A 26,663-nucleotide genomic window follows, 5' to 3' on the forward strand; every position below is an offset into this window, starting at 1 on the left:
GCTACGCCAACTCTTCACTCCACACATTCCTTCATGATTCCCTGACCCCCTTAGTGTGTACACACCTTGCCTGTACACCAGTAGGATGACAACAAAGAGAAGTCCCCTCGTGGCTTGGGCCAATCTGTCGCAACACCGGAACAGACACGAGGTAAACACGTTCAATGTCAACACCTCGCTTGAAGGACGCGTAGACGTCAGGTTCTGGAAGTTCAGGGACTCCCTTCCCTTGTGTAGGAGGCTGTAGGAAGTGCAAAGACCCTTCCCTAGCGTCTTGTGGAGGAGACCCGGGATCCCGGCTCGGGGAAGGGCTTGCCTTGTGAAAGGTTGGTCCAACAGGCTGGTGCTTAGCGGCTATACAGCCCGGTTGGACCGGTACGTTTTGCAGAAAACTGTCCAGTTTTTTTCTTGAAGACGCCCACTTTTGTTCCGGCAATTTTTCGTATACTCGTTGGGAGGACATTGAACAATCGTGGACCTCTGACGGATATTAGTGAGCCACAGCCTTTCAGAGTTCTTTATAATTTGTACATTTGGGGACGAGAACGTGACGTACCAGTTGAGAGGACGGCTAGGTGTCAACATGTATCTTAGGACTATGTGCAAGGGAGGGGAGGGCTTTCTCAAGGCGTGCTGGTGGTAGGGAGCTTCCATTTATTTCGTTGATGTGATCTTGGAAAGGGTTAGAAGCTTGTGGACAACGGAGAAAGTAAATGTGTGTTAACGAAGGCGGCGGCGGCACGTGCCTAGTGGAGCGGCTGATGTCCAGACATCTGGTGGTGGCGGTGACGGACGACCCCCAGCCCTGCCCCCCTCCCCCCCCCTCCCCCCCCCCTCCCCCCTCCCCCCCCCTCTCTCTCTCTCTCTCTCTCTCTCTCTCTCTCTCTCTCTCTCTCTCTCTCTCTCTCTCTCTCTCTCTCTCCCCTCTCTCTCTCTCTCTCTCTCTCTCTCTCTCTCTCTCTCTCTCTCTCTCTCTCTCTCTCTCTCTCTCTCTCTCTCTCTCTCTCTCTCTCTCCTCTCTCTCTCTCTCTCTCTCTCTCTCTCTCTCTCTCTCTCTCTCTCTCTCTCTCTCTCTCTCTCTCTCTCTCTCTCTCTCTCTCTCTCTCTCCCCTCTCTCTCTCTCTCTCTCTCTCTCTCTCTCTCTCTCTCTCTCTCTCTCTCTCTCTCTCTCTCTCTCTCTCTCTCTCTCTCTCTCTCTCTCTCTCTCTCTCTCTCTCTCTCTCTCTCACACACACACACACACACACACACACACACACACACACACACACACACACACACACGCACACACGCGCACACGCGCACACGCGCACACGCGCACACGCGCACACGCACACACGTCGGGGGGCCCAATAGCTGAGTGGACAGGGCTCTGAACTCGTAATCCTAGGGTCCGGGTTCGATCCCCGGCGATGGCAAACAACAAAAATGAGCACCCTGTTCCTTTCTTTTCTATTTTTATTTACTGCTAGGTAACAGGGGGCATCAGGGTGAGAGAAACTGTTCAACTTTCTCTCACCCTGATGTCCCCTGTTATCTAGCAGTAAATAGGTACCTGGGAGTTAGACAGCTGTTATGGGCTGCTTCCTGTGTGTATGTGTGGTTGGGGGGGGGGGATTAGTTAGTAACAGTTGGTTGATTGACAGTTGAGAGGCGGGCCGAAAGAGCAGAGCTCAACCCCTCCCCCCCCAAGCACAACTAGGTGAATACAACTAGGTGGATTCCCAACTCTGACAGTGAGAGCCGTTGAGAGCAGTGGTGGCAGCGGTGATGTCGTCCAGCAGTGCCCACGTTGAGAGTAGTGGTGGCAGCGGTGATGTCGTCCAGCAGTGCCCACGCCTCTACTCCGGGTACGGACATTTACATATCGCTTCAGCTTTCACTTTCCCGCAGGAAGGATGAGATAGTTTGACGACCTTCACGTTAGACGACGACGACAGCCTGATCATCTTCGTGTCAACCGCAAGCCATGTTGTTGTTGTTGTTGCACCTTCTTATCTCCTTGAGATGATTTCGGGGCTTTAGTGTCCCCGCGGCCCGGTCCTCGACCAGGCCTCCACCCCCAGGAAGCAGCCCGTGACAGCTGACTAACACCCAGGTACCTATTTTACTGCTAGGTAACAGGGGCATAGGGTGAAAGAAACTCTGCCCATTGTTTCTCGCCGGCGCCTGGGATCGAACCCGGGACCGCAAGATCACAAGCCCAGCGTGCTGTCCGCTCGGCCGACCGGCTCCGACCTTGCACAAGCCTGCAACACAGATCATACCTTGAGTCTCTTGACGGGTATAGGATGCATAATAATCATAATTAATAATAGTCATTTAATGTCAAGCGTGGCCCCCAGGCCGGGCTCGGGGAGTAGAACAACTCTCAGAACACACTGCAGGTAAACTTGCAACGGAAGCGTTAAAGTTGGAATGGCGTGTTTCCTTATCAACACCTCTTTCAACACGCTACATCCTCGTGATGCGTCTTCAAGGCGCTCTTACGCCTCTTCTAATCACTTCCCATTGTCTCATCATTACCAGTGATCGGGATAGTTTTTTGTTGTGACAGCTTGGTCCAACAGGCTTATGCTTGGAGCAGGTCTACATATTCACTACAACCCGGTTGGTCAGGCACTTCTTTCAGGAAACTGTCTAATTTTGTTTCAGCAATACCACTTATAATTTCTAAGAGAAGTTCCGGATCAGCCAGGCTGTGGTGGGTATGTGGGCCTGCGGGCCGCTCCAAGCAACAGCCTGGTGGACCAAACTCTCACAAGTCGAGCCTGGTCTCGGGCCGGGCTTGGGGAGTAGAAGAACTCCCAGAACCCCATCAACCAGGTATACTTGCTGGGAAGGATATTGAACAACCGTGGACCTCTGATGTTCATTCAATATTCGCTGACTGTGCCTGTGGCACATCTACTCTTCTCTTGCTCTGTTCTGCATTTCCCATCATATCGTTCGCGTGCAAAATAATAATTATGTATGTAATGTATGTTGTTATTTTACTGTGAAAATCTGTGACATGATCATCCAATATTTTTCATATATTGCATATGTTAGGTGATTTCTCATTCGTCGCCATTTAGAGAGCTTTGAGACGGTCCCAGTAATTTAGGTGCTTTATCGTGGCTATGGGTGCCGTCTATGTTCTCTATATTCCTGCTGTTTCAGATAAATCTCTCCCACATTGACAGGGAGAACTGAGTACCGAGCAGTACTCAAGGTGGGACAGCTCAAGGGATTTGAAGGTTCTCGTAATCCATCCTATCATTTTTCGTAGCTGGCACTCTTATTGGCCTGGTTATGTCTCCTGAACGTCTGGTGTTCAGGCATCATTATTCCCAGATCCTTTACTTGCTGCTTTCCTGCTATGGGCAGATTTTATTGTGTTTTGTACCCTGTATTTGGTTTTAAGGTCATTTTACCGTTCCTGAGTTCTATGAATTTATCACTGTTAACATAATGTTATATAGTTGTGGTTGATGTATCCTTGAATTTATCACTGTTAAACATAATGTTATATAGTTGTGGTTGATGTATCCTTGAATTTATCACTGTTAACATAATGTTATATAGTTGTGGTTGATGTATCCTTGAATTTATCACTGTTAAACATAATGTTATATAGTTGTGGTGTAGGGTGAGGTTTGTGTTTGGTGATGGTTGATGGGGGGGAGGGGAGGGGAGGGTGAGGCTAGTTTTTCGTGAAAAAGTCTATGATTTATTAAGACCTGAAACCTATATCTATGGGCAGCACAAAACGTCCACCAGACTGTGCGACACAGTGGTTGCCTGGATCAGGTTGGGTTACTGTAACCTGTGGCAGGTGGCTGCAGGTGACGGGTCTCCCAATCCTGAGCACTCCAGGTGCAAACTCTGTGAGCAGGAACTGCGGCATGATCTCCCACACTACATCACCGAGTGCCCAGTTATTAGACCATTCAGACCCGTTGGCATGAGGTACCTGGAGCTTTGCAATTACTTTATTCACTCGTGTTTTTGAAGATATCTTCATATTGCACCCAAAATTTGCCAGTGCAGGCTACTGAACATATGGCCCTGTATGACTAACCATCCTGCGAGATGGGGACTTTTAGTATCACTGCTGCCTTATTCACTCTTGTGCTCATGATATCCTCATAACGAACCCCGAGTCTGCCAGTGTAGACTACTTATCACATGCCTCTGTATGACTAACAATCCTGTGTGATGGGGATTTTTTAGCATCATGTAACTTGTTTTTTGGGAGTACAGTGTCAAAGTCTAGGGTACAGTCTAGGGTAGCCGCACAAATGCAGATGTACCTCATGTATTAATAAAAGAAGTGGTGGTTGGTGAGAGGTAAGGGGGGGGGGGGTGAGGCTAGTGTTTAGTGGTGGGGGAAGCAGTGTTGACGCTACCGGGTCATCTGTTATCACCCACTTGGCGGGGGCTTTGAGGGGCGTGGGGGATGGGGAGCGTCTGGACCCGGGATAGGGGGGGTGACAGGGAAAGGATAGCAAGACAAAGAGAAAACCTTGTAAGGACGAAAATTAAGGCATATAGGCGGAAAGTGATAACATGAAGCTAGAGAGAGAGAGAGAGAGTAAACGAGATGGACATTCACTCCATCGCGACTAAAAATGCACTAGAAGAAAGAAAAGAACTTGAACAAGTTCACAAGTTGAGGAGATAAGAGTGAGGGAGGATGTGTGTGTGTAGAGGGAGTGAGGGAGCACGAGGAGGGAGGGAGAGAGGGAGAGAGGGAGAGAGGGGGGCCTGATGCTGGATGCCCTGGCCAGGGTCTGTCTCATGTTTCTGGTTCTTAATTGATGTACAAAATTACCCGAACCTAACCTGACCGAGGACTCACGATTCGAAAATCACAGATCCGCTGTGATTGTACATTAATTTTTGGCACATGGGGGGGATGGGGAGGAGGGGGAATTATACGTCAAAATACGATGTACTATTTCGAGAGCAATGGGAGTTTTTTTCATTCATAAACGAAGCTTTTGGCGGCTGGATTTAACGAGCGGTTGGCCTTCGTTTATGAAGACTGGCTGCGGCTTTTAATATGTTGGGGTTGTTGTCGTGGTCGTAGCCTCTGCTCAGCCAAAACATCTTCATATTTGACGATTGCCAGAGCGTGAGAAGGGGGCGGCCTGACGAGGCTACTAGTCCTGTTTACACTCGTGTACAGGCGGGCTCCAAGAGGCTATGACTGCACGACGCTGTAGTCACAAATAGGTATACAATATACACACACACACGCACGCACACACACACACGCACGCACGCACGCACTCACGCACACGCACGCACGCACGCACACGCACGCACGCACGCACGCACGCACACGCGTGCCTGTGCAAGTGTTATAAAGCTTGTGTATCTAACTGTGGTTGTATGCACAGGCGTGACGGACCTCTGGGAATGTTCCCGCCACTAGCAAAATTAATGAAAATTTGTTCACCTCAAGTGGTGTGTAGGCATTTTTTTTTTTGCAGGGATATTCCAGCGCGGGCCCTAAGCCTCTGGCTGGCCCACTGGGCGGGCCCTAAGCCTCTGGCTGGCCCACTGGGCGGGCCCTAAGCCTCTGGCTGGCCCACTGGGCGGGCCCTAAGCCTCTGGCTGGCCCACTAAGTGTTGCTTGTTTCTGTGTTACTTGGGCGGGGTGTGAGTATTTATGACTCGTATGGTCGCTTCAGTAAGATTTTGCCAAATGTGTTTAACAACTTCTTCTGCTCTGTTGAATCTAAGTTGAAATCTTAATGGGTTTGTAACTGTGCACTGTGTTAGATAATGTTGCAGTGGTCTGTTGGGGCTGTAACTGTGCACTGTGTTAGATAATGTTCCAGTGGTCTGTTGTGGTTGTAACTGTGCACTGTGTTAGATAATGTTCCAGTGGCCTGTTGTGGTTGTAACTGTGCACTGTGTTAGATAATGTTGCAGTGGTCTGTTGGGGCTGTAACTGTGCACTGTGTTAGATAATGTTCCAGTGGTCTGTTGTGGTTGTAACTGTGCACTGTGTTAGATAATGTTCCAGTGGTCTGTTGTGGTTGTAACTGTGCACTGTGTTAGATAATGTTCCAGTGGTCTGTCGGGCATTTCTCCACAGTGCTGACATTTCCTCTCATCTTCCGGAACCTGTAAGCCTATTTCCCATCCATCAGGTATCCAAGCCTGATGCGATGTAAGTGTACTTCTGCTGTTCTACTGCTCCCTTTCATCAAACTAAGTGGTTCGTAGTTGGTTGAATTCTTGTACCAACCCGCAGATCCTGATGTTGCAACTGCTGTGTTGTGGTCACTGTACATTTTTTGCATTGCTCTGTGTCTAATTACTTTCTTAATGTCTGATAGACTCTGTGGTATGTAAATGTCTACATTTCTTCTCTTAGTTAGGCAATGGTGATTGTTTATGTATAGCCCAGCCAGTGGGTGGTAGTGAACCACCACCACCACTACACCACCGTCATGGTGTAGTGGTGATGTGGTGATTATGGTGGTGGTGTAGTGGTGGTGATGCTGTCGGCGGAGACCAGGAGAGGCTATACACGACCCTTTGTGTACGTGTACATGCTGTGTACACGACCGTATAATCTCGCCTAGGATTAAGCTACCTGTATTTTCGGGGGGGACTGATCTTTAGTTCTTGGGACCCGCTTCTCAAACCCCCTCTTCCTCCCCTAACTAACTTAATCCCTCCCCCCCCCTCCTCCAGTCGCCCACACACTCTCCAGTTACCCCCCCCCCTCTCCCCCCTTCCTCATCCCAAGGCTAAGTTAACCATCTGGACCCCTGATCCAATTACTGTAGCATGGTTCTTATGTTGGTCTCTTGTTAAGCGACCAGTAATTATTCCCCGGTGAAACTAGTGCTTGTTTACGCTGTCTGCCGCTTTGTCTACGCCACACACCGGGTCCCCCCCCCCCGGGGTCGCCTCCTGGGGGGTCTGGCCACAATTAGAAAATGGATTAGTTCCCCCCCAAAATAAATCCTGTTCCCAAAATTGGCCGAGCCGGTCCCCTTCAAAATAGATCCGGTCCCCCTCAAAATAGATCCGGTCCCCCTCAAAATAGATCCGGTCCCCCTCAAAATAGATCCGGTCTCCCTCAAAATAGATCCGGTTCCTCAAAATAGATCCGGTCCCCCTCAAAATAGATCCGGTCTCCCTCAAAATAGATCCGGTTCCTCAAAATAGATCCGGTCCCCCTCAAAATAGATCCGGTCCCCCTCAAAATAGATCCGGTTCCTCAAAATAGATCCGGTCGCCCTCAAAATAGATCCGGTCCCCCTCAAAATAGATCCGGTTCCTCAAAATAGATCCGGTCCCCCTCAAAATAGATCCGGTCCCCCTCAAAATAGATCCGGTCCCCCCAAAATAGATCCGGTCTCCCTCAAAATAGATCCGGTCCCTCAAAATAGATCCGGTCCCCCTCAAAATAGATCCGGTCCCCCTCAAAATAGATCCGGTCCCCCCAAAATAGATCCGGTCTCCCTCAAAATAAATCCGGTCCCCCAAAAACGTCGAGTTCCTGTGGTAGACGAAATAGATTTTTGTGTTTTTGTTTTGTCCATGTTTACCGCGGAATTAGACCGTCTTTACAAAGGTGGCGGCAAAGCATCGCCAACCCCCCCCCCCCCCACCCCCCGAAAAAAAGGAGATTGACACATGAATATGAAACATGACCGCACCTCTGGGTACAGTTGACGGGGATGAACAACCCATTGTAGGAAGGGGAGGGGGGAGGGGGGTGATGTACAATTTGTTCAGGTTGTGGCGGTGTGTGTGTGTGTTCAGTCGCAGCCTGAACACTTCCAGCGGGGTTTCTCCTCTCATTACGGGGGGGAGGGGGGGGGGGGTGATACGCATGCTGTGGGCTTCACTCGCAGGATTCGTGACGCTGCCCTGTAAACTCGCCCTGTAAACTCACCGTTCGGGTCAAAATTTATAAAATCAAATTATAATTTTATAATATTTGTCAAGGTTAAAATCTTTTGCAACAAATCAGATTTTATCATCCTACTGTTAGCAATTGCTTGATCTCTTCGGGATGGTCTTGGGGGGTGTATTGGACCGCCTCAAGGTGGTCTTGGGGTGTACTGGACCGCCTCAAGGTGGTCTTGGGGTGTACTGGACCGCCTGAAGATGGTCTTGGGGTGTACTGGACCGCCTGAAGATGGTCTTGGGGTGTACTGGACCGCCTGAAGATGGTCTTGGGGTGTACTGGACCGCCTGAAGGTGGTCTTGAGGTGTACTGGACCGCCTGAAGATGGTCTTGGGGTGTACTGGACCGCCTGAAGATGGTCTTGGGGTGTTCTGGACCGCCTGAAGATGGTCTTGGGGTGTACTGGACCGCCTGAAGGTGGTCTTGAGGTGTACTGGACCGCCTGAAGATGGTCTTGGAGTGTACTGGACCGCCTCAAGGTGGTCTTGGGGTGTACTGGACCGCCTGAAGATGGTCTTGGGGTGTACTGGACCGCCTGAAGGTGGTCTTGAGGTGTACTGGACCGCCTGAAGATGGTCTTGGAGTGTACTGGACCGCCTCAAGGTGGTCTTGGGGTGTACTGGACCGCCTGAAGATGGTCTTGGGGTGTACTGGACCGCCTGAAGGTGGTCTTGAGGTGTACTGGACCGCCTGAAGATGGTCTTGGAGTGTACTGGACCGCCTGAAGATGGTCTTGGAGTGTACTGGACCGCCTGAAGATGGTCTTGGGGTGTACTGGACCGCCTCAAGGTGATCTTGGGGTGTACTAGACCGCCTCAAGGTGATCTTGGGGTGTACTGGACCGCCTCAAGGTGATCTTGGGGTGTACTAGACCGCCTCAAGGTGGTCTTGGGGTGTACTGGACCGCCTGAAGATGGTCTTGGGGTGTACTGGACCGCCTGAAGATGGTCTTGGGGTGTACTGGACCGCCTGAAGATGGTCTTGGGGTGTACTGGACCGCCTGAAGATGGTCTTGGGGTGTACTGGACCGCCTGAAGATGGTCTTGGGGTGTACTGGACCGCCTGAAGATGGTCTTGGGGTGTACTGGACCGCCTGAAGATGGTCTTGGGGTGTACTGGACCGCCTGAAGATGGTCTTGGGGTGTACTGGACCGCCTGAAGATGGTCTTGGGGTGTACTGGACCGCCTGAAGATGGTCTTGGGGTGTACTGGACCGCCTGAAGGTGGTCTTGAGGTGTACTGGACCGCCTGAAGATGGTCTTGGAGTGTACTGGACCGCCTCAAGGTGGTCTTGGGGTGTACTGGACCGCCTGAAGATGGTCTTGGGGTGTACTGGACCGCCTGAAGGTGGTCTTGAGGTGTACTGGACCGCCTGAAGATGGTCTTGGAGTGTACTGGACCGCCTGAAGATGGTCTTGGAGTGTACTGGACCGCCTGAAGATGGTCTTGGGGTGTACTGGACCGCCTCAAGGTGATCTTGGGGTGTACTAGACCGCCTCAAGGTGATCTTGGGGTGTACTGGACCGCCTCAAGGTGATCTTGGGGTGTACTAGACCGCCTCAAGGTGGTCTTGGGGTGTACTGGACCGCCTGAAGATGGTCTTGGGGTGTACTGGACCGCCTGAAGATGGTCTTGGGGTGTACTGGACCGCCTGAAGATGGTCTTGGGGTGTACTGGACCGCCTGAAGATGGTCTTGGGGTGTACTGGACCGCCTGAAGATGGTCTTGGGGTGTACTGGACCGCCTGAAGATGGTCTTGGGGTGTACTGGACCGCCTGAAGATGGTCTTGGGGTGTACTGGACCGCCTGAAGATGGTCTTGGGGTGTACTGGACCGCCTGAAGATGGTCTTGGGGTGTACTGGACCGCCTGAAGATGGTCTTGGGGTGTACTGGACCGCCTGAAGGTGGTCTTGGGGTGTACTGGACCGCCTGAAGATGGTCTTGGGGTGTACTGCAAGATAAGCAAAGTAAAAGTAGGCATCCATCAGTCTCAGGAGACTATGGAGTTGCGCTCTGGTTGTCGGTCTGGAGTGGCAATTTATTTAATGTACACAGACTTTGCAAAGGCCTTTAAAAAATATGCCCATGGCGTACCTCAATGCGACACATCTAATGTAAATGGAACAAAAATAATAAACTGCAAAAGTGATGGATCTTGAACTTCGTAATACATCGCCCGGACCCAAAGAGTGAAAGGCAACAAAGCAGGATGAGAAGCCACACACGAATCACAACAACGTGATGTATCTTGAGGTTATCTTGAGATGATTTCGGGGCTTTTAGTGTCCCTGCGGCCCGGTCTTCGACCAGGCCTCCACCCCCAGGAAGCAGCCCGTGACAGCTGACTAACACCCAGGTACCTATTTTACTGCTAGGTAACAGGGGCATAGGGTGAAAGAAACTCTGCCCATTGTTTCTCGCCGGCGCCTGGGATCGAACCCAGGACCACAGGATCACAAGTCCAGCGTGCTGTCCGCTCGGCCGACCGGCTCCCATTTGATGTATCAAATGAACAAATATTCATTTAGATTTGCAATTCTTTTTACCATGTCGTAGCTGAGTCGATTAAGGCAGCGTCTGGGATGCTCTCGGACGTAGGTAGGTTCGAATCCTCGTCACGGCCCTTGTGGATTTGTTCAGGATGAGAAGCCCTTTGCCTAAAGTCCCTCAAGTTGTATAGTGCTGCTCTTGGGGACATCTAAACTCCCTCAACCTTCCCGTGACGCCGGAGAGAAATAATTCTTAATTTACATTAAGGAAATACTCTAGCGATTGGTCATAGATCTTCACGTAAATAATTTCTGGCAGGAGGGCTTGGAAGAGGGTGAGGGGGAAGTGTAAAATAGCCTGGGTGAAGACTAGTGGTGTTTATGGGCTATTCATGCCCGTGCCACCTCTTGTGAGTGGCTTAATCTTTATCACTCAATCAATCAGTAGAGTTGCAGAGTGCTGTTGTGGGGGGGAACTACAAAGAGTGTGACGCACATTTCACTACCCAGTGGGTACAATATCCAGGAACGGGCGCTGAATCAACATCAACGTTGATTCAAACGTTGAATTAGCGTCGTTGATTCAGCGTCGAAGCGACGCTGCTCATTAATACCCACCGGGTTCCCTCTTGTCAATCATAATGGGGGGGGAGGGGGGGAGAGTTTTCAGGGGAAAGCGCCAAGCCATTACGGCTATATAGCACTGGGAAGGAGTCAGGATAAGGATTTGGGGATAGGACGGGGGAAGGAAGGAATGGTGCCCAACCACTTCTGGACGATCGGGACTTGAACGCCGCCTACCTGCATGAAGCGAGACCGTCGCTCTACCGTCCAGCTCAAGTAATTGAGTGGGGAGGGGGGAAATTAGCAAGTCATCTAAGGGTATGCTGAGGAGGGAAGGTGATACGCTTCTGGCTGCTCACAGCGCCCCCAAGTGCACAACGGTAAACATACAACCTCTGGCAATACTCTATCTCACAAGTACAAATAAAGCTGTGTATGTGCAGCGTGCTCGCGGCCCCCCCTCGGGCATAAACAATAAACACCATCTCTTGTTTGCGGTGCTCCTGGCCCAGTGTTCATTAAGCTCTTACGCAACCACTCGCGAAACCTTTACATCATTTCTTGACCATGGCAGCCCTGTTGTGACATGTATTAAATAGTTTCCGAGCTTGGAAACGTTACAACCACAAGGTTATTATAAGATACAACCTCGTAGTGCTCCGGAGCTCGTAAACCGTTTGTTTCAGGGAAGATGTACAGGTTTCGTGGATGCGTCGATACTTGGTGACTCCTGGCCCTCGTAATTAAGCAAAGAGTAAACAATATGTCCTTTACTGCAACAAAGCAGCAATTAATCAACGTCTTCATTTTGTTTGCAGTGGGCGGGATGAGTGGGCGTGGGAAGCCCGCGGCGGCGGTGAAGGTGTCGCCGCCCACAGTGCCAGACTCCGGGGTCACCCACAGGCACTCCGGCTCTTCCTTCAGCTCCGGCGTGTATAGCGCCGGCGACCAGCGCTCCTCCTACTCCTCCTCCGTCAGCGACGAGAACCCACCAGCCTCGCCTCGCAGCCCCGCCAGAGGTACGTACCTGGGGGAACCTGGGGGGTACTTGGGGGTACCTGGGAGCACCTGGGGGTACCTGGGGGTACCTGGGGGCACCTGGGAGCACCTGAGGGCACCTGGGGGTACCTGGGGGCACCTGGGGGTACCTGGGGGTACATGGGAGTACCTGGGGGCACCTGGGGGCACCTGGGGGTACCTGGGAGTACCTGGGGGCACCTGTGAGTATCTGGGGGTACCTGGGGGCACCTGGGGGTACCTGGGGGCACCTGTGAGTATCTGGGGGTACCTGGGAGTACCTGGGGGCACCTGGGGGTACCAGGGGCACCCTGGGGATACCCTCCATGCTGGTGTTTTGTGTTTTTGTAAAAAACACAAAAAAAAACACGTTTGTACCATATGTGTTGTGTACACTTACAGTTAGGTTAGTTTACACACATTTACAGTGCCTAATTATCCCGGGAGAGTGATAATGACACTGGAGCATGAAATATCTGGTGGAAAATACAATTTCAGGGACTGAGGAGAGTACCGTTGTACCGTCCTTAGGCGCCACGTTGCTGTCCCGGTCAACACCCCTGGTGAAGTTACATTTCCAGAGGCCTTCGACGTTGTGTTTCATCACCTGTATTAATTACTCTCAATTTACTTTATATATGCAATTAAGAAATTACAATAAAACTGCAATTTAATGCAATTTTTTTTGTATTAAATTATAGAGGGAGAGATTTCTGGTCAGTATTTCATCTGGGAATTACTGGCCAGAAATCCCTCCCCCCAATGATTGAATACATTTCCCAAGAGGTTGGCAGACAAAATTTATGTCCGCTTCCCCCTCCCCCTCCTGTCCTCGCCCCTGTCAGCCCATGGTGGGGCTCCACCGTCTAAGATTGTGCCCCCCCCCCCACCTTCGCTAACCGGTCGCCATACTTGAAGACTTTTCCTCACTGTGCGGTTCACCCTCCCCCCCCCCCTGTCCTCAGCCAATCACTGGTCACCGCTTTACACGGAGAATTGTCTAGCCAGTCGTGGGGTAGGGAGGGGTGGGGGGTGGGGTGTTATTTCTCAATTAAGCGCAGGTTACCTCACCTGTTAAGATGATTGATATCTTACGTCACTTTTAAAATTGGGGGAGAGAGAGGTTGTGGGGTTAGGGATGAGGTTATGAGGAAGACTAGCCGGTCCCTCACGGTGTTCAAGAGAGAACTCGATAAACCCCTCCAAAGGATACCTGATCAACCAGGCTGTGATTCACACGTCAGGCTGCAAACAGCCGCGTCCAGCAGCCTGAGTTGACCAGGCGACCAACCGGGAGATCTGGTCGGAGACCGTTGTTGTTGTTGTTATAGATTCAGCTACTCTGGTCAAGTTCCAAGTAGCACGGGCTATGGTGAGCCCGTAACTTACCTGGCACAGGAGCGGGGCAAGTAGCACGGGCTATGGTGAGCCCGTAACTTACCTGGCACAGGAGCGGGGCAAGTAGCACGGGCTATGGTGAGCCCGTAACTTACCTGGCACAGGAGCGGGGCAAGTAGCACGGGCTATGGTGAGCCCGTAACTTACCTGGCACAGGAGCGGGGCAAGTAGCACGGGCTATGGTGAGCCCGTAACTTACCTGGCACAGGAGCGGGGCAAGTAGCACGGGCTATGGTGAGCCCGTAACTTACCTGGCACAGGAGCGGGGCAAGTAGCACGGGCTATGGTGAGCCCGTAACTTACCTGGCACAGGAGCGGGGCAAGTAGCACGGGCTATGGTGAGCCCGTAACTTACCTGGCACAGGAGCGGGGCCGGGGCCTTTTATTCTCGGAACCTCCACAAGGTAGGTAGATAGGTAGGTAGGCAGACTGAGGGAGGAGAGAGGTTGTAGTGAGGGGAGTGACTGTGGGGGGAGAGGTTGTGGGGGAGGAGGCAGCAACCAGGAGGCCTGGTCGACGACCGGGCCGCGGGGACACTAAGCCCCGGAAGCACCTCAAGGTAACCTCAAGGTAAGGTAAGGTAAGGAGGTTAGTACTGGTAGTGTCCATCGTGAAAACTCCGATATTTCGGTTCCCGCTTGTTCTCGCCATGTTCTTCTTCCCAAATGATCTTCTTCCTTGAAGTTCACGTGTTCTTCCCTATATGTGGTGCTTACCTCATCCCACCCCAGCTGTGTCGTAAGGCAGCCACGCACCCCAGCTGTGTCGTAAGGCAGCCACGCACCCCAGCTGTGTCGTAAGGCAGCCACGCACCCCAGCTGTGTCGTAAGGCAGCCACGCACCCCAGCTGTGTCGTAAGCCAGCCACGCACCCCAGCTGTGTCGTAAGCCAGCCACGCACCCCAGCTGTGTCGTAAGGCAGCCACGCACCCCAGCTGTGTCGTAAGGCAGCCACGCACCCCAGCTGTGTCGTAAGCCAGCCACGCACCCCAGCTGTGTCGTAAGCCAGCCACGCACCCCAGCTGTGTCGTAAGCCAGCCACGCACCCCAGCTGTGTCGTAAGGCAGCCACGCACCCCAGCTGTGTCGTAAGCCAGCCACGCACCCCAGCTGTGTCGTAAGCCAGCCACGCACCCCAGCTGTGTCGTAAGCCAGCCACGCACCCCAGCTGTGTCGTAAGGCAGCCACGCACCCCAGCTGTGTCGTAAGCCAGCCACGCACCCCAGCTGTGTCGTAAGCCAGCCACGCACCCCAGCTGTGTCGTAAGCCAGCCACGCACCCCAGCTGTGTCGTAAGCCAGCCACGCACCCCAGCTGTGTCGTAAGCCAGCCACGCACCCCAGCTGTGTCGTAAGCCAGCCACGCACCCCAGCTGTGTCGTAAGCCAGCCACGCACCCCAGCTGTGTCGTAAGCCAGCCACGCACCCCAGCTGTGTCGTAAGCCAGCCACGCACCCCAGCTGTGTCGTAAGGTCTCTTGTCCGCACTACAAATACAACTAGTTAGAATGAGAGACTGTCTAGGTGAGACCCTCCGCCTGTTAGCGTAGGTGTGGGTGGTGTAGGTGTGGGTGGTGTAGGTGTGGGTGGTGTAGGTGTGGGTGGTGTAGGTGTGGGTGGTGTGCTGGTGTGGGTGGCGTAGGTGTGGGTGGTGTGCTGGTGTGGGTACTAGAGGTGTGTAGTCACCTAGTTGTGCATGCGGGGGTTAAGCTCTGCTCTTTCGGCCCGCCTCTCAACTGTCAATCAACTGTTTCTACTACTACTTCTTTTTTTTTTCTCCACGCCACACGCACACCTCAGGAAGCAGCCTGTGACAGCTGACTAATTCCCAGGTACCTATTTATTGCTAGGTAACAGGGGCATTCAGGGTGAACGAAACTTTGCCCATTTGTTTCTGCCTGGTGCGGGAATCGAACCCGCGCCACAGAATTATGAGACCTGCGCGCTATCCACCATGCTACCAGGCCCCCCTAGGTAGCCTGGTGTGTGTGTGTGTGTGTGTGTGTGTGTGTGTGTGTGTGTGTGTGTGTGTGTGTGTGTGTGTGTGTGTGTCTTGGTCACAAGATTGTATCTGTTGTTGGGATGTGGTGTCTGCCCGTCAGCACTCCCCAGTCTGTGGTCTCCCGCCACCACCACTCTCCCCCGTCAATCTACAATCTGTTCAGATGTGACAGGAAACACCGGCTTCAGGGTGGGGTCAGCCTGTACATCAAAGGCACACTCATCTGTACTGAGCTACTTAACACCACAAATCATATGGTGGAAGTGCTGATAATCAAAATAAAGATCTTAAATGTAGTTATTGTCCTTGTATATAAGTCACCGTAGGCAAATCCTCAGTAGTTTCAAGACCAACTCATGAAAAAATAGAACACTGCTTGGAAAACCTCACAAATCCAGCCCCAAACTTCATCCTGCTTGAGGGGACTTCAACCTACGACACCTGAAATGGAAGCACCTGGCTAATACAGTTATATCAGCGAGAAGACCAGGAAGTACCCTTAAATGAACAGGCACATGAGAACCGGACCGCGGGGGATGCTAAGCCCCGAAACCATCACAAAGGTAGTTCTCCAGAAATATAATTAACCTCTAATTAGTGTCCTCAGCAAGACTGAAGCACCAGTAACAGTACAGATAATAATAATAATAATAATAATAACAATGTAAATTTTATTATGAATTAGAACAACAGTGAGTAATAACCGTAGTGAATATATAACATATGCACCCAACCCAGGAAGCTGTGTGTGTGTGTGTGTGTGTGTGTGTGTGTGTGTGTGTGTGTGTGTGTGTGTGTGTGTGTGTGTGTGTGTGTGTGTGTGTGTGTGTGTGTGTAGATCTCATGGCAGTTGGCCGGAGTGTGCAATTTGACACCCAGTAGAGTAACACAGTAGTTCAGTAAAGACAGTAGTACAGTAGAGTAATACAGTAGTACAGTAGAGTAATACAGTAGTACAATGTACTCTACAGTAGAGTAATATATGTGTGGAGAGCGGCCGAGCGTGGGCCAGGAGGGGGTAGCCTGGGAGAGATAAATATAGTGTCTGTCTTAGTTGGGTCACAGAGTTGCACAACTCTCCGCCATCTTTGTCTCTCTCTCTGTGTGCATGTGCGCTGTGCTTACTTAATTGTTGTAGCCCAGTTGTGCCGGCAGAGGCTGGCCTTCAGTTCTTTGGTCTTGCCTGTCTGTGTGCACTGACTGGGGGAGCGAAACATCCCCCCCCCCTGTGTGTGTGTGTGTGTGTGTGTGTGTGTGTGTGTGTGTGTGTGTGTGTGTGTGTGTGTGTGTGTGTGTGTGTGTGTGTGTGTGTGTGTGTGTGTGTGGCGTGTCGTAGACCATGTCTGCCAAGTTGGTTAGCGCGTCCGCGACTTGCAGGGGGATGCCTGCGGGTTTATGCAGGCGTAGGTAGAGGCGTAGCACGGGATCGCCATAGCCCGTGCTACTTGGAACTGCTTGTTCCAGGTAGCGAATCTTTAACAACAACAACATAGAGGCGTAGAGGCTGCACCCTAGTTGACGTGTCCAGTTTCTATAGGAAACTGGACAAGTTCCTGCAGGAATTGCTGGAACAGCTGGTTTGTTGTGGGTTCTGAAAGATACCCCTCCCCCCCCCCACCAACCCTCCTTCGACTAGCTTAACAAGCCTCCCAACCCATCCTCGTGAGAGGATGGGTTTGAATAGTAATTTTGGATGGAAAGCACCGATATGTAGTGATGGATCGCCAGTAAGTCGCTTTTTATGTACTATTAATTTAATAAGAGTCTGGGGGGGGGGAGAAATAAGCCTTTGGTTGAGTCTTTCGCGCACTTTCTTATCATTCTCTGTGTCCAATCTCTTGGGGGTGGACGGTAGAGCGACGGTCTCGCTTCATGCAGGTCGGCGTTCAATCCCCGACCGTCCAAGTGGTTGGGCACCATTCCTTCTTCTTCTCACCCCCCCCCCCCCACACGTCCTATCCCAGATCCTTATCCTGGCCCCTTCCCAGTGATATATAGTCGTAATGGCTTGGCGCTTTCTCCTGATAGTTCTCTTCCCTTATCATTCTCTATGTAGCAGATCACGGGCGGACAGGTGTGGCAGTGTGAGAGCGCGGGCGGACAGGTGTGGCGGTGTGAGACCGCGGGCGGACAGGTGTGGCAGTGTGAGAGGGCGGGTGGACAGGTGTGGCAGTGTGACAGAACGCGGGTGGACAGGTGTGGCAGTGTGAGACCGCGGGTAGACAGGTGTGGCAGTGTGACAGAACACGGGCGGACAGGTGTGGTAGTGTGAGAGCGCGGGCGGACAGGTGTGGCAGTGTGATAGCGCGGGCGGACAGGTGTGGCAGTGTGACAACACGGGCGGACAGGTGTGGCAGTGTGAGACCGCGGGCGGACAGGTGTGGCAGTGTGAGAGCACGGGTGGACAGGTGTGGCAGTGTGAGACCGCGGGCGGACAGGTGTGGGTGGCGCGGCCGTGGAAGCCGTCCCGTCAGTGACGGGCTCGCCCAGTTTGGCCTGGTGTGGGCGCCAGACTTTAAGATCCACTAATGATGTCTTGTGGACGAGCCCCTCAGCTGCCCAATCACCTCCACCCCTGTGTTGCAGACACCCCCCCCCACCTTCCCCCCCTCGTATTGCAGACGCCGCCACCTTCACCTTGTGTTCCAAACGCCTGGTGGGAATGCACTCCGCTCTCGGCAAGCTCACGCCACTCTCGGCACTCTCTTCCGTGGTAGGAAGGCTCAGTTTCGTCTGTTTGGCAAAGGGGGAGGGTTGACCAAAGTGCTTGAGGGGGCAGAGAAGGTTGAGAGCGGCTGTGAGAGTAGTAAAATAATCCTGGCTGTCTGGCTGGCCTGCTTCTCTGGCTGTCTGGCTGGCCTGCCTCTCTGGCTGGCTGGCTGGCCTGCTTCTCTGGCTGTCTGGCTGGCCTGCCTCTCTGGCTGGCTGGCTGGCTGGCCTCTGGCTGGCTGGCCTGCTTCTCTGGCTGTCTGGCTGGCCTGCCTCTCTGGCTGGCTGGCTGGCCTGCTTCTCTGGCTGTCTGGCTGGCCTGCCTCTCTGGCTGGCTGGCTGGCTGGCCTCTGGCTGGCTGGCTGGCTGGCTGGCCTCTGGCTGGCTGGCCTGCTTCTCTGGCTGTCTGGCTGGCCTGCTTCTCTGGCTGGCTGGCTGGCTGGCCTCTGGCTGGCTGGCCTGCCTCTCTGGCTGGCTGTCTGGCTGGCCTGCTTCTCTGGCTGTCTGGCTGGCCTGCCTCTCTGGCTGGCTGGCTGGCTGGCCTCTGGCTGGCTGGCCTGCCTCTCTGGCTGGCTGTCTGGCTGGCCTGCTTCTCTGGCTGTCTGGCTGGCCTGCCTCTCTGGCTGGCTGGCTGGCTGGCCTCTGGCTGGCTGGCCTGCCTCTCTGGCTGGCTGTCTGGCTGGCCTGCTTCTCTGGGTGTCTGGCTGGCCTGCCTCTCTGGCTGGCTGGCTGGCTGGCCTGCCTCTCTGGCTTTCTAGAGGGCTGGCTCTCTCTACCTCGTGCTGCTCACGCTGGTTGGTTACGCTACTGGCTGTGTGACCAGATGAACGACTGATTGTGTGGGTTGGTGGGAGTGGTCGGGTGGTTGACTATGTGGGTGAGTGAAGGGGTTGGTTGCACAGGTTGGTGGTTGAGAGGTGGTCAGGAGGGTACAGAGGTCAGCCGTAGCGCCACATTGTGTTCAGGGGGTCAGGAAGGGTTAGAGGTTGGGACGTCTTGCTGGTGTTGACACCTCCTTCATCCTAGCACTCCTTGCGTCCCCCCCCCCCCCCACGTTATGCGTCTTATGTTGCGTCTACACCTACCTACCTCCCTCCCCCTCTCTCTCTCTCTCTCTCTCTCTCTCTCTCTCTCTCTCTCTCTCTCTCTCTCTCTCTCTCTCTCTCTCTCTCTCTCTCTCTCTCTCTCTCTCTCTCTCTCTCTCTCTCTCTCTCTCTCTCTCTCTCTCTCTCTCTCTCTCTCTCTCTCTCTCTCTCTCTCTCTCTCTCTCTCTCTCTCTCTCTCTCTCTCTCTCTCTCTCTCTCTCTCTCTCTCTCTCTCTCTCTCTCTCTCTCTCTCTCTCTCTCTCTCTCTCTCTCTCTCTCTCTCTCTCTCTCTCTCTCTCTCTCTCTCTCTCTCTCTCTCTCTCTCTCTCTCTCTCTCTCTCTCTCTCTCTCTCTCTCTCTCTCTCTCTCTCTCTCTCTCTCTCTCTCTCTCTCTCTCTCTCTCTCTCTCTCTCTCTCTCTCTCTCTCTCTCTCTCTCTCTCTCTCTCTCTCTCTCTCTCTCTCTCTCTCTCTCTCTCTCTCTCTCTCTCTCTCTCTCTCTCTCTCTCTCTCTCTCTCTCTCTCTCTCTCTCTCTCTCTCTCTCTCTCTCTCTCTCTCTCTCTCTCTCTCTCTCTCTCTCTCTCTCTCTCTCTCTCTCTCTCTCTCTCTCTCTCTCTCTCTCTCTCTCTCTCTCTCTCTCTCTCTCTCTCTCTCTCTCTCTCTCTCTCTCTCTCTCTCTCTCTCTCTCTCTCTCTCTCTCTCTCTCTCTCTCTCTCTCTCTCTCTCTCTCTCTCTCTCTCTCTCTCTCTCTCTCTCTCTCTCTCTCTCTCTCTCTCTCCTGTTGCTATCTCCTGTTCCTTCCTCGTGTTGCTATCTCCCTTTCTCTTAATCCTCTCTCACCCTCCTACATTCCTTCCTAGTGAGCTCACTCCTTAATTTGATGTCGTTGCTTCCCTGTTGGCATCACCAGTGATGTCATCCTTAGAGTTGCTTGGGGGAGCGGAGAGGGAGATGAAGAAGCAGGGAGACGGGGGAGAGGTGAGAAGGAGACGGGGGAGAGGGGAGGAGGAGACGGGGGAGAGGGGAGGAGGAGACATGGGGGAGAGGTGAGAATGAGACATGGGGGAGAGGTGAGAAGGAGACGGGACAGTTGTGTATCGGTGGTCGTTGTTTATGTTGCGGTCGTCGGCGCCTCCTTCAGGATGTCGACCAAGCGGGTATGTAATGGATATGTGGGCATGCGGGCCGCTCCAAGCAACAGCGTTTTAGATCACGTTATCACTAGCCAAGCCTGGCCCCCACCCACCCAGGCCGGGCCTCGGGATTTTACAAGGTCTTAACAGAACAGAACTAGACCATTCTCAAGTCGATTGTGAATCGACTTTAATCGACTTGAGAATGGTCCAGGACGGACCGAAACGCCGTCGTCCCTTCACTTTCGAGTGAAGGGACGACGTCTTAGTCTTTCTGCGCTGTCTTCGTGTTCCTCTTCTCCCTTTCTTGCCCTCCTCTCCTTCCACTTTACCTGCTATTTTATGCCCCCATTCTCCCCCTTTCCTTCTCCAACTCCTCCATTCATTCCCCAACTCTCTCTCTCCTGCTCCTCCTTACCCTCTGGCGTAACTCCTCGTCCCTTGAGGGTCCTGCTAATGGCCTCCTCAAGGGTATCAGGACCCTCCTTCATCGGGCCGGTCCTGTGAAGTTAATATTTTGACCCGCAGATGCACCTCTTTGAAGGTCATGCCGACCACCACCATTTAAAGGTGTCGTTGACCTTTTGAAGGTACTGTTAAGGACCTGTTAAGTACTCCCGGCGCATCAGAGCACTGGCCAGGGCAAGGGGGGGGGGTGCCAGGGAAGGGGGTGGGGGTTCCAGGGGAAGGGGAGGGAGTTATAAGGGTGCCAACGCCTTCCTTGTTTGCTGAGGCTTGGCGCCATGATCAGCAGGAAGACTCTTTCTCCGCCTTGCCGAGGTGTTGTGTATAGATGCTGCCCAACCTGCTCATCCTCCCTGTTTGCTTGTGTGCGTGTACACTCCCCTAGTTGTGCTTGCGGGAGTTGAGCTCTGGCTCTTTGGTCCCGCCTCTCAACTGTCAATCAACTGGTGCACAGATTCCTGAGCCTACTGGGCTCTATCATATCTACATTTGAAACTGTGTATGGAGTCAGCCTCCACCACATCGCTGCCTAATGCATTCCATTTGTTAACTACTCTGACACTGAAAAAGTTCTTTCTAACGTCCCTGTGGCTCATTTGGGTACTCAGTATCCACCTGTGTCCCCTTGTTCGCGTACCACCCTTGTTAAACAGTTTATCTTTATCTTCCCTGTCAATTCCTCGTTTGGTAGTGAGAATTTTGTAGGTAGTGATTGTGTCTCCCCTTACTCTTCTGTCTTCCCATGTCGTGAAGTGCATTTCACGTAGCCTTTCCTCATAACTCATGCCTCTTAGTTCTGGGACTAGCCTAGCCTGTGCAGAATACCCCCGTTGAAGAGCAGAGGTGCAATAGGTACACTGAGAGAGAACTCTATCAACATCAGAGGCCCGAGACTGTTCAACACGCTTCCACTACACATAAGGGACATAACTGGGCGACCCCTCGCAGTGTTCAAGAGAGAACTGGATAAGCACCTCCAAAGGATACCTGATCAACCAGGCTGTGACTCATACGTCAGGCTGCGAGCCGCTGCGTCCAACAGCCTGGTTGACCAGTCCAGCAACGAGGATGCCTGGTCGACGATCGGGGCGGGGGACGCTAAGCCCCCAAAATACCTCAAGGTAACCTCAGGGTAAGGTAGTGGCATACCCCTGAACTTTTTCCAGCTTCGTCTTGTGCTTGACAAGGTACTGGCTCCATACTGGGGCCACATACTCCAGGATTGGTCTTACATAAGTGGTATACAAGATTCTGAATGATTCCTTACACAGGTTCCTGAAGGCTGTTCTGATGTTAGCCAGCCTCGCATACGCCGCAGATATTCTTTTTATGTGGGCTTTAGGAGACAGGTTTGGTGTGATATCAACTCCTAGATCTTTCTTTCTGTCCGTTTCATGAAGTACTACATCTCTCATTCTGATCTCTATATCTCCCGTGTCTGGACTCCTGTTTCCATCACCTAGTTTCATTACCTTACATTTATTCGGGTTGAACTTTAGTAGCCATTTGTTGGACTATTCATTCAATTTGTCTAGATCATCTTGTAGCCTCATACTATCTTCCTCTGTCTTAATCCTCTCATAATTTTTGCATCATCAGCAAACACTGAGAGGAAAGATTCTATACCCTCTGGGAGATCATTTACATATATCAGAAACAGTATAGGTCCAAAGACTGAACCCTGCTTGACTCCACTGGTGACGCCTCGCCAATCTGAGGCCTCACCTCTCACAGTGACTCGCTGTCTTCTGTTACTTAGGTACTCTGTCACTTGTCCACAGGCCCCCATAACCACTACAGCCTGGTTGGTCCGGCACTTCTTGGTCCGCGCAAATGTTTATTTATGAAATATACAACTTGGCTGATTTGCAAAGATCGGCCTAACGAAACGTTATTTATGAAAAATTGACATTTAGTTATTGCCAAGATGGTTTTGGTTCAAAGTTTTTACATATTTTTGGATGGAGGTCGTATTCAATGCAATGCATTATGCATCGATGCTTAAAATATACACTACGGGCTCACCATAGCCCGTGCTACTTGGAACTTAAAGATCCAGGTAGCGAATCTTAAACAACAACAACAACAAGAAGCTTAAAATAACGTGTTCGAAAACTTAAATTTAACCAAAATTCGGATCCATTGGCAACTGTCTTGAGAGAGGTATGAATATTGGCTAATTTTGTCGTCTTCCTGATTGGTCGATTCTGCATTACTTTGCAACCACCCTTGCAATAATGGCTCAAGCGAACTTCAGCACGTGTTGCAGTGGTCACTGCTGCTGTTCGTGGATCAACCGGACTGTGATTCATGCTTCAGATTGCGAGGTCCGGGTCGCCTCGGCACCCATCCTTCTCTGAACCACCTCAAGGTGTCATCAAGGAGGGTTAATTGGAGAAAGGAAGGGCGAAAGAGGGGGATAGGTGGGAGGGAGGGTGAATGGGGGATGGAGGGAGGGAGGGAGGGAGGGAGGGAGGGAAGGGTAAGACCATCAAGTGAGGGACGAGGGAGGTGAGAAAAACATCGCCTGGCGACACAATTAAGACAATTGAGATATTACCTCGGCCATATTTGTCTACCTTCCTCTGCCCAGCTGCTTCTCAGACGCGACCCCCGTCACCTCCGTCCCTACCTGGCTCTCTCTCTCTCCTCCCTCAGCCTGGCCCTACCTGGCTCTCTCTCTCCTCCCTCAGTCTGGTCCTACCTGGCGCTCTCTCTCCTCCCTCAGCCTGGTCCTACCTGGCTCTCTCTCTCCTCCCTCAGCCTGGTCCTACCTGGCTCTCTCTCTCCTCCCTCAGCCTGGCCCTACCTGGCTCTCTCTCTCCTCCCTCAGCCTGGCCCTACCTGGCTCTCTCTCCTCCCTCAGCCTGGCCCTACCTGGCTCTCTCTCTCCTCCCTCAACCTGGTCCTACCTGGCTCTCTCTCTCCTCCCTCAGCCTGGCCCTACCTAGCTCTCTCTCCTCCCTCAGCCTGGCCCTACCTGGCGCTCTCCTCCCTCAGCCTGGCCCTACCTGGCTCTCTCTCCTCCCTCAGCCTGGCCCTACCTGGCTCTCTCTCCTCCCTCAGCCTGGCCCTACCTGGCTCTCTCTCTCCTCCCTCAGCCTGGTCCTACCTGGCTCTCTCTCTCCTCCCTCAGCCTGGCCCTACCTAGCTCTCTCTCCTCCCTCAGCCTGGCCCTACCTGGCGCTCTCCTCCCTCAGCCTGGCCCTACCTGGCTCTCTCTCCTCCCTCAGCCTGGCCCTACCTGGCGCTCTCCTCCCTCAGCCTGGCCCTACCTGGCGCTCTCTCCTCCCTCAGCCTGGCCCTACCTGGCTCTCTCTCCTCCCTCAGCCTGGCCCTACCTGACGCTCTCTCCTCCCTCAGTCTGGCCCTACCTGGCTCTCTCTCTCCTCCCTCAGCCTGGTCCTACCTGGCTCTCTCTCTCCTCCCTCAGCCTGGCCCTACCTGGCTCTCTCTCCTCCCTCAGCCTGGCCCTACCTGGCGCTCTCCTCCCTCAGCCTGGCCCTACCTGGCGCTCTCCTCCCTCAGCCTGGCCCTACCTGGCTCTCTCTCCTCTCTCAGCCTGGCCCTACCTGGCGCTCTCTCCTCCCTCAGCCTGGCCCTACCTGGCTCTCTCTCCTCCCTCAGCCTGGCCCTACCTGGCTCTCTCTCCTCCCTCAGCCTGGCCCTACCTGGCGCTCTCCTCCCTCAGCCTGGCCCTACCTGGCTCTCTCTCCTCCCTCAGCCTGGCCCTACCTGGCTCTCTCTCCTCCCTCAGCCTGGCCCTACCTGGCGCTCTCCTCCCTCAGCCTGGCCCTACCTGGCGCTCTCCTCCCTCAGCCTGGCCCTACCTGGCTCTCTCTCCTCCCTCAGCCTGGCCCTACCTGGCGCTCTCCTCCCTCAGCCTGGCCCTACCTGGCTCTCTCTCCTCTCTCAGCCTGGCCCTACCTGGCGCTCTCCTCCCTCAGCCTGGCCCTACCTGGCGCTCTCTCGTCCCTCAGCCTGGCCCTACCTGGCGCTCTCTCCTCCCTCAGCCTGGCCCTACCTGGCTCTCTCCTCCCTCAGCCAGGCCCTACCTGGCTCTCTCTCCTCCCTCAGCCTGGCCCTACCTGGCTCTCTCTCTCCTCTCTCAGGCTGGTACTACCTGGCGCTCTCTCCTCCCTCAGCCTGGCCCTACCTGGCTCTCTCTCCTCTCTCAGCCTGGTCCTACCTGGCGCTCTCTCCTTCCTCAGCCTGGCCCTACCTGGCTCTCTCTCCTCCCTCAGCCTGGTCCTACCTGGCGCTCTCTCCTTCCTCAGCCTGGCCCTACCTGGCGCTCTCTCCTCCCTCAGCCTGGCCCTACCTGGCGCTCTCTCCTTCCTCAGCCTGGCCCTACCTGGCGCTCTCTCCTTCCTCAGCCTGGCCCTACCTGGCGCTCTCTCCTCCCTCAGCCTGGCCCTACCTGGCTCTCTCCTCCCTCAGCCTGGTCCTACCTGGCGCTCTCTCCTTCCTCAGCCTGGCCCTACCTGGCGCTCTCTCCTTCCTCAGCCTGGCCCTACCTGGCGCTCTCTCCTCCCTCAGCCTGGCCCTACCTGGCTCTCTCTCTCCTCGGAGGTTGGAGGTTGAAAGTAGAATATGTCAGACCAGTTTGGGAGTGTGCAGCGCCAGCGTCGAGTCCTCGATAGAGACAGCCGACCTTAAGAAGGTCGAGCAGTGTGCCACCAGATTAATGTCAGAGAAATGGAGAGACGAGTTAAGAAGGTATTCGGCAGATATTGAACCTCACATCACTGGCAGATAGAAAGTGGGAGACATGATTACCATACACAAAATTCTCTGGATAATAAATAGATTAGACAGGGGGGGGGGGCACAGATAGCAACTAAGCCCCGAAATAAGCCATAGCGCCACTAATACACTATGTATAGCCACTGAGGACTCCTTACATAGCTTCAAGCGTAGAAAAGACCTGACCCAATGAGGCTCAGGGATCCTCTGGCGGAGTCGTTTTAACCGGAGATGACTTCAGGAGGCATTTGTGAGAAGATAAGAAGTACATCGCTGATGGCTAAGACGGTACCGAAGAGCTTAGGCTCATACCTCTGCATGTACACTTATGTCTGTTCTATTACCTGAGTATACTCAGGTAATGCTGAGTATACTCAGTATGAACCACATACTGAGTATACTCAGGGTGTGGTTCTGTATACAGAACCACACCCTCGCTGCTCCGGGCCACACTACATGAAAACTCTACAAATGGGACGAACTAAGGGAAGAAGCTATACCTGGAGTATACCTGGAGTATACCTGGAGTGGGTTCCGAGAGTTATCTTCCCTAGACCGGCCCGTGATCAAGGTTGTGATAACACGATCAAGAAGGCTGTTGCTTGGGGCGGCCCGCAGACCCACATATTCACTACAACCGGGATGGTCGAGCACTTCCCGCGCGGGCACATGTTTAAGCATCATCAAGGGTGTGGCTGCAGGTGCTGGGCTCCAGCTCCTGGCCCCTGCTCTTCAACACTCGATCGCCTGATGGGCTAATTCTAGCTGTCAGTTAATAATAATTAATAATTTTAATAATTTTTAATAATTTAAAATAATTAATAATTTTCACATGCGGGAAATTTCGGTTTTGGGTTTTCACATTTCTTGATTTATTTTATTTTATTTGTTATTTAGTCGATAGATTTTTTTAGGTATTTATGCATTAGATGTTGTCATGGGCGCCTGACAGCTGAGTGGACAGCGCTTCGGATTCGTAGTCCTGAGGTTCCGGGTTCAATCCCCGGTGGAGGCAAATGGGCAAAAAGTTTCTTTCACCCTGATGCTCCTGTTACCTAGCAGTAAATAGGTACCTGGGAGTTAGACAGACAGAAGCAGTTGCTACGGGCTGCTTCCTGGGGGATGTGTAACAAAGG

The 26,663-nt window shown here is 53.0% G+C and overlaps 1 protein-coding gene across 7 annotated transcripts in view; it reads left to right on the plus strand.

Moving 5' to 3' along the window:
- The window catches only part of LOC123763092 (caskin-2), a 439,015-nt gene that overhangs the window by 374,131 nt on the left and 38,221 nt on the right, over positions 1-26,663 (plus strand). For all 7 annotated transcript variants that reach the window (XM_069301222.1, XM_069301232.1, XM_069301240.1 and 4 more), the window contains one exon: positions 11,797-11,997. In XM_069301222.1, coding sequence (XP_069157323.1) covers positions 11,797-11,997 — 201 coding nt within the window. The remainder of the gene's footprint in view (positions 1-11,796; positions 11,998-26,663) is intronic.

The sequence above is a fragment of the Procambarus clarkii genome, chromosome 5 (genome assembly GCF_040958095.1).
Source record: "Procambarus clarkii isolate CNS0578487 chromosome 5, FALCON_Pclarkii_2.0, whole genome shotgun sequence".
Classification (NCBI taxonomy): Eukaryota; Metazoa; Arthropoda; class Malacostraca; order Decapoda; family Cambaridae; genus Procambarus; species Procambarus clarkii.